The 11365-nt window shown below is 42.7% G+C and overlaps 2 protein-coding genes across 2 annotated transcripts in view; both read left to right on the top strand.

Moving 5' to 3' along the window:
- zgc:195212 (DUF4554 domain-containing protein) overlaps nt 1–1553 on the top strand; it is a 7379-nt gene extending 5826 nt beyond the window's left edge. Inside the window, exons 10-14 of the mRNA XM_035669798.1 lie at nt 16–174; nt 264–385; nt 711–821; nt 1014–1112; nt 1221–1553. Of these exons, the coding sequence (XP_035525691.1) occupies nt 16–174; nt 264–385; nt 711–821; nt 1014–1112; nt 1221–1268 (539 nt within the window). The 3' untranslated portion in view covers nt 1269–1553. The remainder of the gene's footprint in view (nt 1–15; nt 175–263; nt 386–710; nt 822–1013; nt 1113–1220) is intronic.
- A 220-nt stretch (nt 1554–1773) lies between these two features.
- Nucleotides 1774–7803, top strand: pola2 (polymerase (DNA directed), alpha 2). Its single transcript, XM_035668713.1, has 18 exons — nt 1774–2114; nt 2533–2657; nt 2772–2860; nt 2983–3040; nt 3210–3319; nt 3553–3755; nt 3989–4077; nt 4404–4556; nt 4965–5027; nt 5183–5234; nt 5382–5500; nt 5608–5646; nt 5747–5820; nt 6003–6111; nt 6378–6484; nt 6572–6628; nt 6717–6843; nt 7036–7803. Exons 1-18 carry the CDS (start codon nt 2030–2032, stop codon nt 7186–7188), a joined length of 1812 nt encoding a protein of 603 aa, XP_035524606.1. The 5' UTR covers nt 1774–2029; the 3' UTR covers nt 7189–7803.
- The last annotated feature ends 3562 nt before the right edge of the window (nt 7804–11365 follow it).

Here is an 11365-nt window from a genome sequence, read left to right as displayed (position 1 = left end):
AAATATTGACTGCAGATCGTGTACACAGCGGTGGCACTGTGTACACAGTAGAGCAAGAAAACTGTGAGGATCCAGAGCAAGAATCAAATCTTCCCCGAATGAACCAGAGTCTCCTGCTTTTCCTCTTCCTGCAGCACAGTGACCCATTCACCCACCAGCTCTCTGATATTATGGGTGAGAGACAGCTGCATGGGAAAATCACAAAACGCTGAGTTCAAGTTGGTCTCCCTCATATTTTCTTTTTCTCTGTATCTGTGACCCAGCCACAGAGGCGCTGTTAGAGCACCACCTGGAGGATATTCTGAACAACAACAGAAAGGCAGTCACAGCAGCCCTTCAGACTGAGCTGAAGAACACACTGAAAGCCCAAAATCGCAGAAAAAAGGCAAATCTAAATATACAATAGATACACGATAACAATAACTGCCAGAGAGGAAGCGCTCTTTGAACATGTATTGTTTTCATAATTTGGACAATTTTATATATTAGTATGTAGTGCTTCAACAATTATTTGGCTAATGGATTGGCAGAAAAATGAATCAGCAACAGGTTTGATTATCAGTTTATTATTAATGTATACAATTTGATGGTTGCAGCAGATTCATCAAATTGATCATTTAATTGTAAAAAATAATCAGTACATAAAGGAAAATGAATAATTGATTAGAGCCCTAACAGTGTGTGTTTGGGTGTTGTGTGCAACAATTAAGGACCAAGAGAAGCTGCGTTCAGCTGCTAAAGTGATTATCAGTTCATCCATCAGTATTGTGAGCTGCAGCAGTAACATGGACTTCAGAAATGCCTGTCTGAACAGCATGAAGGTATGAAAAGAGTGACTTTTACTTTTTTTATATGCCGATATTAATAGTTCATTTTAAAATACAAAAAACCACAATGTTAGCAGGTTATGTGCTATACTGTAAATACACCTGTTACACATATATATACACATGTATCTGTGTCAGTAGTGTGACAAAAGCCAGATGTGCATCCATTATGTATGTGTTTGTCAGGTGCGTGACACTCATGACCTGTCAGCCTCCCTCCGTGAATCCCTGAGCAGGGTGACATCATGGAAATTCGTTCGCAGCAGCAGGTGCTACTCTGCTCAGGTGAGCGAGATGTTTGTTGTTCACCAGCCAGTTACTATAGAAGCACTTCATTGCTTTTAGACATGTGATTTCAAGCCATAATCTAACAACACGTCATCACTTTCACAGATGGAAGAACATCCTGAGAGTGACGAACCCACAAGAACAGAAATCTGAGAATGTCTGAGTTTGTGTTGAAAGGTTGAGGGCTGTGGAATCCGTTAACACTGGAATGAGTACATAGTACAACACTATTTTATAGTAGTGTGGTGGAAGTGCATGTTGTAAATGTGCTGGAGATAGAAATACATATTTAACTTATATATATATATTTGACTAAAAAAGGCATAGTTTTATTATAGTTTGTAGGATGGGATTGTTTTTTTAACACACTTCTCGGATAGAAAATGTTCCAAAATGAATCTACATTCAACTGATCACCTTTGTTATTTTTTATTTTGTACCCCTAAATAAACAATATAGTACAAAACATGACTCTAGAGACTCTAATTCTGCATTATACAGTTATGTAGTTTACTATTATTAGTGATTGTGAAGCTGGAAAACCAGACTGGTTAAACAAATAAAATCACTCTCCCGGTAGCCACTAGATGGCGGTAGATGCTTTTATTTTTGTAGCGCTGCTAACTTCCGCTTAAGACTGTTTATGGACGTGACGTAATTCCGGCCGCCAACACGGACAGCAGGTTTTTCGCGGTAAAATGAAATGTGTTTGTAATGTTGATCAGATTAATTCTGAGTTCTCCTATTTACCTGACCTGTAGCTAATTGCTGTAGCTAGCATTTGACATCACATTGTTTGGAGAATTAGCTCGTCGACGTTGCTATGAAGTGAGAGCAAAGCTAACGTTAGCTTTCAAACTATCGTCAAAACAGTATCATACATACATAAAGTAGTAACTATACGGCATAAAACAATGGCACTTGTTACCGGGGAGAGCCTGCAGTCAGAGCTGGAAATGTTCGACATAGCCTGCCAGGATGACTACGCCCTCGACAAGAGTAAGTAACTAACACTTTATTGTGACAGCAAAACGAGCTTTCTTGTCATTTGTCCTATTACATGTCCCTTTTAATGTTGTTTTTATCCTGTGAATGCCATTAAACAACAAACATTAACCTGCACAGTAACCAAATCCACACTTATTGATGTTAATTAGTGTGTGTTGTCTATAATAAATTCAAACATTAAGGAAAAGGGCAAAAAAAGCATGTAAACTGTACAAAAGTAATCATTCAAATGTCTTCTCAATTCTGAGTGAAAGTACTTATATCTGCTGTCATTGTCCTCCACTGCTGATCTACAGTATTATTTTCAGTCACACTGATGGTGTCGCTGTGCTGTATTTGCACTCAGCTTATTGTTATTCTCCCTTTTTTACCTGCTCCCCTTCCTCTCCCTCATACCTCCTCCTCTCAGTGGTGGAGCAGTGTATCTGTAACAGGATACAGGCAGATGAGATGGTGCTGGAGTGGGTGGCCTACAGCACCACAAAAAATGGACTAAAACTCACTGTGGACACTCTGGAGCAATTCGAACACGAGGTAACAAATCAATATATTGACAGTTTATAGCTAGTGTTACATGTGTTACTATATATATTGATTATGAACCCCTCTGTCAATCTGTCCTCACCACTGTGTTCATTCTCTTTGCAGGTGTTAAATAAGAAGAGTAAACCAAAACAAAGCTTCAGAAAGGAAGAAGCTCTTAGTAGAACCAGAGACATCCACTCACTACAGGACTTGTATCCTTCACAGTGAACTCTTCACACTCGACTGTCCAGCAGCTTTTATTTCTGAATGTATGTGTCGTCTATCATGAGTGTCCACTGATGCCGTGTTACAGTCCTTGACACTATTTGTTCAGAATCAAAGCCGAGGAAGAGGAGGAGAATCTACTGGACTCCTACTCTACTCCTGCTAAGGTAAACTGTCACGTTTAACGTTTAACAGACTGCGTTTCTGTTGTGATTTACACTTTTAAAGTTAAATGAACTAGGTGTAACTCACTTTCTGGCCCTATAGTGCGTGTTCACTTGTGGGCTCTAACCTGACTCTGTGTGTGTGTGTGTGTGTGTGTGTGTGTGTGTGTAGGGCTCTCAGAAGCGAGCATTGACAACTCCTGAACACCCACATTCGAAAAGAAGTGCAGCTCTGCTGGCCAGCCCGGGCCTCCTGCTGTCTCCTGCCAGCTTTTCTCCCAGGTACTCAACAACAACACAGACAGACGACCAGATAGACATCAGTGAGCTGCTGAAAAGGCATAACCTGTATGGAAAAATTGTAATAGTAAGAAATCCCAAAAAGCACGATTAAATTTTTGGAAGTTTAAACCTGACCGTATTTGTCTTAATGGATTTCTCAATGCAGTTTGTTAACAAGTGAAAGACCTGAACATTTGTGCATTATAACCCGACTCTCTCATCTCTCTTGGAAGTGCGACCTCCCATCCACAGAAGTACAGCCAGCGAGGAGGAAAGGGGGAGGTGGTGGTCACATTCGGGGCCGTGCAGGGCACCCGCTGGGCAGGCAGGAAGGCTCCGGGCGCAGGCGTCGAGCTAGAACTGCTGGAAGGGCCTGAAGACTCCCTCCGCTGCAGCTACAAGTACATGTTCCAGAGGCTGCGCGACGTCCGAAATGGTAAAAGAGCCGGCACGTGAAATCATAAAACTACTTTGGAGCGAAGAGTCCTATATTTTACAAATGCATAGTTTTATATCAACATTTATACATTTCTATTAAATTAGAAAATAAACAGGTTTCCTTACATGCGTTGATTCAGAAACAGAAGTAATTGTACACCCTGCTCAGATAAACAGAAACCGTTCATACGCTTACACATTATTTAAAGTTGATGATCTTTGTGTCCCCAGTGTTGACAGAGAAGATAGAGGAGCTTGGCGAGGGTCTCAAGTCTCACTTCAACATCGAAGAGTTCTCCCCTGTCTCTCTGCCCGCCCAGGTACAGAAGGGATTCCAGACGTTCTGGAGACATCATGGATACCTTATTTCATATTTTATTCAGGGAAAGGTTTATTCCTAATTAGGAAACTAAACTAAACCAACAAATCATATAATTGAATTAATATAATTGAACTGTTAGTAATAAGTGAATGTATTACAGAGTTGTTGTATAATAGTTGTGGATCTCTGCAGGTTAAACATGCATATCTTAACTATTTATTTCTAGGAAATAAACTAGATACAATGTAATAAATGTATTTGTATTGTATTATCAAGTATTGCCTGCCTGCTGAGTTTGGTGTGTTTATGTCGTTTCACCTTCAGGACAGTATAACAGTGCTGGGTCAGGTTTGCTGCGACAGTAATGGCAAACTGAACGCACAGTCGGTTCTGTTGGAGGCGGGACCAGAGCAAGGTGGCCAGCAAGTACCTGTTGACCTATCAGAGCTTAAAGAGTACTCCTTGTTTCCGGGTCAGGTGAGCAGAAGGAAATCTAGCTGTGAATGTGTCTGCTTTGAAAGTCTTTTTACCTGTATTCAGTACATATAATGCCTCTAATACGCCACTAAGAATTAGATCCAACTGTGCAGCTTTGTATTCTGTAATTGTCAGTCACTAGAGTAGTATTAAAAACCGGTGGTCTCTCCTTTTCCTGTGCACTGAAGTGTGTGTAGCAGGTTACATGACCACCAAGAGTAACAGAGCATGCCAAGGACCTGGGCAGCAGACTCACCCAGCGTCTGACCGAGAACTCTGACAGCCATCAACACTTCTCATATAGGGATAAATAACCACCGGCCTGAGGCACATGAAACTACAATGCAAGAAGCATTTATTATATGTTAAAAGTACAGATTCATCTCCTCGTGTGTTCTCTGTCCTCAGGTGGTAGTGATGGAGGGGATGAACACAACAGGGAGAAAACTGATGGCTTCCAAACTCCATGAGGTCAGCTACAAGTTCACAGGTTTTTGACATAAAGAGAGTCAAAGATTATATCTTCACAAAGCATCATTTACTTAAAAATGTTTCCACATTAAGTGGTTTAGATTATGTCTGAGGCCTGTTTGTATATCTTCTGTTAATGGTCTGGTCTTCTTCAGGGAGTCCCTCTTCCTTTCTACACTTCTGAGGTGAAAATGGAGATGGATGAAGGTAAGGAATGATGTTGGTTGTTGTTCATCATTTGATGAAATGAATGAATGTACGTCCTTGAAGCTTTCACCTACAGTAGCAGGAGTGACCGTGCAGTCTTTGTCGGTAGTTTTGTCATGTGGCGTACCTTCTCTCATGTGATTGCAGAGCCAATGAATGTACTGGTGGCATGCGGACCGTACACCCCCTCTGACACCCTGACCTTTGACCCTCTGCTGGACCTAATCAATGTCATTGTCAGGGATCGCCCTGATGTCTGCCTGCTGGTATAGTTACTTTACTTCTTTGCTGTATCGCAGTCAGTAGTTCTCCCAGTTGTCACATGACTGCGTGTTATGTTTGAGGTTTTCTGATTTTCCCTTCTCGTCTCCAGCTGGGCCCGTTTGTGGATTCCAAACATGAACAAATTGAGGTGGGTTTTCCTGTGGACAGTGACCCACTGCAACTCTTCAAGTCAAGCTGGTTGATCATAAATGTTTGACCATCTTTATCTCCACCTGGTTCTTAAATAGAAAGCCCAGGTGACCGAGACGTTTGAGGCCATTTTCTCAAGATGTATCGACAGTATTGTGGATGGAACAAAAAGGTGAGAAAAATGGTACCAGTTACTGTCCATAATGGAACAATGGAATAACCAATAAAGAGCGAGTCAAGTTGAGCAGTACCATGCAGTGGAAAAGTGTCTTTACAGAGCAGCATGGTGCCTTGTAATGTGCCCTAAGCAGAAACCCTTGATGATAATGAAGCCTTTTGTTTTCTTCTATCCAGTGTTGGCTGTCGCCTGGTGTTTGTGCCCTCCCAGAGAGACATCCACCATCATTTCATCTACCCACAGCCTCCCTTCACCTTGCCAAACCTCAGCAAGGACCAGGCCCAGGTCAGACACAAAGACCCGACTGTAGCATTGTATATGTTAACTACATAAGCTGCTCGGGAGCCATCGTGGCAAGCCTCATTGTAATAGTTTAGTTTAAGTCTTAAAATAAAGTAGCAAGTCTTTATTTTTTCCTAAATAAAGATTAGAGTCTCAAGTCTGACTCGAGTCAAAACTTCATTCAGACCGGTTTAAAGGATTCAAACAGAGGGAACTTGTTTGTTTAAAGTCATTATCAGTTTTATATAGTGTTTCTCTTCACTCTGCAGCGTGTCACCCTGGTCCCTGACCCCTGCACCCTGCTGATCGACGGTGTGACCTTTGGCTTGACGTCCACTGACATCCTGTTCCACATGGGTGCAGAGGAGATCAGCTGGTGAGGAAGACAGTGTGCCGAAATGTTTAAACTAAATGTTTAGTGTGATTATGAAGCACAGACCTATTTTATTGTATTGTGTTGTAGTGGAAGTGGATCGGACAGATTTTCACGCATACTGAAGCACATGCTGACCCAGAGGAGGTAGGAGTCCTAAAAGAGTTCACTTGTTCTTTCTACTTAGAAGATTTCCCAACATTATTGACTCCCATCATTTATGTTTTCACTTTAGTTACTACCCGCTGTACCCGCCCGTGGAGGAGGTGAACATGGATTATGAGAAGTTCCAGAGCTTCGGTCAGCTGCCGCTCACCCCCGACGTTCTCATCATTCCCTCTGAGCTGCGCTACTTTGTAAAGGTACATCTAGTGTCAAACTGCTCATACATCATTCTGCACAGTGAAGCTCAAACATCCAACTGTGGGAACAAGAAGAGAAACTGATTTGAGTGGAGGGGACGAAGTTCATTTAGTGATCAGCCCACCAAACGTTTGATTTGAACTTTCACTGAAGGCAAAGCACTTCAACCTCATCTCTCTCTCTGTCCTCAGAATGTGGTCGGCTGCGTTTGTGTCAATCCTGGACGTCTGACTAAAGGCCAGGTGGGCGGGACCTACGGCAGGCTGCTCATTCAGCGCAGCGCTACATCAGAAGACGAGAAGAGAGTGAGCCCCTGTCTGGCTGCTCAGGTGGTGAAAATCTAAAAGGACATTCAGTAACTGGATGCTCGTTGTCCACAGACATGAGCCGACTTGACTGGGACCAGTTCGCAAGCAGCTTAGAACACTGCACTCTGCAGCAACGCTGATGTAAAATATGTTAAAACAATTCACTGTACTGTTGAAAACCTGTTGGTTTATTTTTATATGACAAACGTATTGTGGTGGAATCACTCAGAACAACAATAATCTTTTCAATAAATTATTCTCAGTCTTTGTACAATCTCCTCTCTCTGTTAGCCAGAGCATTATGTATGTCTGCGGTTCTGATTGGAGGATTTCTTTTGTATCTCAAAACTGTCATCCAAAAATAAAATAATTGCTTAATATGTATGTAATGTGGTTTAATGTAGTGGAGTTATTCCAGGTGATATTTCTTTATTTTTCAATGGAAATCATGCAGCGTTTAGATCAAATCAAACAGCAGGGAAAAAAGACTTTTGTTTCAACTCCTTTTCTATAAGTTGTTTTAAATAAACTGAATTCCATGTAACTGAGGGAGAGTTTTGTCCTTCATTCTCAGGTTTAGGCAGTTGAAACAACACATTTAGTCATAAAAGTGGTCAAACTCCTCAGAGTCACTTGGGTTATTTGTCTTTGTCGGTCTGTCCATCTCCACTTGAAAAATCTCCACCATGTCACAAACCGCTGGAAGAGAAATTCAACACCATCATCAGAATAAACACCTTTAAATAAAGTTTATACTGAATATTCAATCCATCTTGTGATCATAATGACTAATGATACCTTTGGGTTTCTCATCAGCTTTCAGGTCTTTTTCTCTGAAAATATGTAAAAAGAAAAACGTGAGGCACATGATGCAGTCTTCACAGTCCGAGACGTACAAACAGTACTCACTCTTTTTGCTGTGATTGGTCTTGAGGTGCAAGTTGTTGCTCAATATCTTCATCACTGAAGCTCATTTGGAGTCAGAGATCCTGGTCTTTCATCCCCTCACTTCCTCCTTCCTCCTCTTCCTCTTCCTCTTCACTTGCCTCCTCAGGAATAATGTGTATCATTTTAGACCTGAAAACATTGAATATGGTTAACAAGCTGTCGTTTGACAGCACAATTACTGCGCTTCTTAATTATCTTACTTGTTCTTCTCTGTGAGATGATACTGTCCTCTGAATCCTCTTTCCTGCCTCTTCATCTACTTTGTCTCCTCTCTGTTCTCTTCCTCCTTTCATCTGGACCTTCCCCATCCTCCTCTTCATCTGACTCCCCATCCTCCTCCAATTTTTCCTCACCTCCTTCGCCCTCCTCATCCTGAGAAGAATCCTGTTTTCCGTTCACACCGTCTTCATTCTTCATCCTGTCTGAATGTTCTTCCTGATCACTCTTCTCCTCCGACTCCTGCTCCTCCATCTCCTCCTCTGCTCCCGTCGCCTCTTCTTCCTCGGCCGTATTCTTTCTTTCAGAAGCCTCATCATCCTCTGCGTCTCTCTCCTCTTCTTCTTCACCGTCATCCTCTTCTCCATCTCCCAGATCTTTTTCATGCTCCTCTTTCTCGCCCTTTTCTTCTACGCTGCTTTCTTCAGAGCTGCGACTCTCCTGCTTTTCATCGCCATTTTCAATCTTTGTACTAAAACTTCCTGATTCCTCCTCCCGCTGCGATCCTGACTCCTCTGTACAGCTCTCAGATTTGTCTTCAGGACTTCGATCTCCCACCTTTTCACTCCTGGATTCATCAACTGGACTCACTAACTCCTCGGAAGTAGGCTGACTCTCATCTTTGTGGCTCCCCGAGTCGTCTGCCTTGCTCCTGATCCTTTCCTTCGTCACCTTCTCAGCCCTTGGTGATCCAACAGAAAGTCCCTCACTTCTCCTCCTCCTCCTGGTGCTGGTTCTGCCTTTCTCTGATGAGGTGTCACTTTCTGAGCTGCGGGCCGCTGTGACTGCAGCAGTGATGATGGCACTGGAAGTCCTAGATGATCTAAAAGAGAGATGAAAAAGATAAATGTACAGGGTTGTAGTATTCATGGATTTGGTGATATATTATCTTTTTTTTTGTCCACCAGACCAAATGGCTAATGAATATTCAAATGTCACCAGCCATTCAATAGAATGCTGATGTTGTTTTGGCTGGTAAGTAAAGGAAATCTTCCACTTGCATGTTTTACCATCATTTGGCAGGTGGCTGGTGCTAATTTTGTGCCATGTGTGGTCAGCAGTACATAAACCAGTGGTTTCTAACCGGGTTGTCAAAGGAGGTAGAATTGCAAGATTGTCAGCAAGATTAAGAAATCTGCTATACTGCTGATGTTTATTCTTCAAAATGTCTTCAAATTTTTGTTCAGGCCTGTATAAACAAATGAAAGTTGTTACTGTTGGATTCAGTTACACTGTCATCCTATTCTCTTTCTCTTGTGTTCACAATTCATAACTAATAAACATGTGTAGGCAAGTAATTGCTTTGGATGACTACTATCAGTCCCCTGTTGTAATTATAACCCTTGCATTACATACTTCAAAACCTTAAGTTACTTTGTGTTTGGAGTTCATTGCTGTGTAGCATTGTCTGATTTTGTGTACAGTTTTCTTTGGCGTGGAGAAGCACAAAACACACAATGGCGATCTTGATAAAGGAAATACAGTGAAACTGCTCACAACTTTAACCTGTGATAGCTGATTGCAAATAGAGGATGTTTTGCTTTAAAGGTGGAAACCACTGAAAGATTAACATCTAAGAAAGAAGGTATTAGGTAATTAAATTGGGTGCAACATTAGTAATTTTCTGGTGGGTAGAATATGTAATGAAGGTAAAAAAGTAGAAGTAGAAAAAAGCAGGTAAAAAGTTTGAAAGGTTGGTGCAGTATGTAGGGAAGAGGGAACAATGGGTAGGGGTAAATGGGTTGTAATCTGTCGGGAATATTACTCCTGAGAGCTGCATGTTTCTTTCTCTGAGGAGGTATGCTGTGATCTTCCTCTCTTCTCCCTCTTCTTCCTCCTCTCTCTGCTTGCCTGACTGGACTCCCTGCTGCTCTCGCTGCTCTCTGCAGGGCCGCTGGACAGACGAACTAGGCACAGTACGTACACATAGAAATTACAACCCATACCTGAGGTGCAGGAAAATATCCACTCAGGAAAATAAATGCAAGTAGAAGAATTCTGAAGTTCAACACGTCTCACCTGGTTTGACGTCCAGCTCCTGGGATAAATGACTGCTCCTGCTCCCACCACCTCTCTCTCTCTTTGAGCTTGATGCTTTGCTCGTTTCAGCCTCCTCCCCAACAACATGCGCAAACCTCCGCTCAGGAGGAGCCTCCTCTGTGTAGAGCCGATCCCACAGAGCCTCAGAGCCTGAAGGGATTCCAGCTGCACCAGCGATCCAGGACCAGGGGTAGTTGGGCTGCTGGGAGGCCCAGCCTGGTGGATTCTGCCTGGGGTGATGTTGGCCAGGCATGTAGGCAAGGTGGTGCAGCTGGAATGGGTGTGGGCAGATGGGTGGTGGGAGGAGAGATGGAGGAACATGAGAGGAGCCCTGAGGTCGATTGGGAGCTCTGATGGGAAACCTAGCTGTCTGGGATTGAGGCTGGGTCTGCCAGGAAGGCTGCGTGTATGGGAGATGAGGGGAGCCATCTTGGTTGTAGTCTAAGTGGCTGTTTTGGCTGTAGTGCTTTTGAGGTGCATCCATTTTTTGTGGCTTTGTGGCAGGGCCTAGGAAACAAAGATACATATTCGATAGGAATACACCAAAACAAATCTGACAAAGTCATTTCTTAAAGTCAGTGAGGAGGAGGACAAACCTTGTGAAAGTAAAGGCTGATCTGTCTGGGACTTTGTCACTCGTTCTTCTGTGTTCTTCAGACATGAGTTCAAATACTCCTCCATCCTCTGTTGAAGGAACACAGTATTTTTACACACTGATAGATTGATGTCACATGTAAAATGATTAATGCATACTACAAATTGCTTGTACCTTGCTCTGAGCAGCCTGTGTTTTCTCTTTGAGTTGCTGCTGCCAGCGGGGGGCGCTCTCCTCCAGGTACCGTTCATACTCCCTCTGGAGGGGGTCAAAGGTTAAAAGGAAGGTTCAGCATAAGAGCTCCAAGGAGGCAGGAGTAAAGCACAGGTAAGAAGAAGAGTTTAGTAGCCAGACTTTCTTATCTGAGCTTATTCCTCAATTATTTCACTCCATTTCCCTCTGTCTGTGTGTGTG

The sequence above is a fragment of the Morone saxatilis genome, unplaced genomic scaffold (assembly GCF_004916995.1).
Source record: "Morone saxatilis isolate NCDOM2014 unplaced genomic scaffold, NCSU_SB_2.0 Contig22, whole genome shotgun sequence".
Classification (NCBI taxonomy): Eukaryota; Metazoa; Chordata; class Actinopteri; family Moronidae; genus Morone; species Morone saxatilis.
This window is presented reverse-complemented; position numbering and strand designations above follow the sequence as displayed.

Coding starts and splice junctions, on each gene's coding strand:
- pola2 (XM_035668713.1), top strand. CDS start 2,030: ATGGCACTTGTTACCGGGGAGAGCCTGCAGTCAGAGCTGGAAATGTTC. Junction 4,078..4,403: donor CTGTCTCTCTGCCCGCCCAG/GTACAGAAGGGA, acceptor TTTCACCTTCAG/GACAGTATAACAGTGCTGGG. Junction 5,501..5,607: donor GCCCTGATGTCTGCCTGCTG/GTATAGTTACTT, acceptor TCTCGTCTCCAG/CTGGGCCCGTTTGTGGATTC.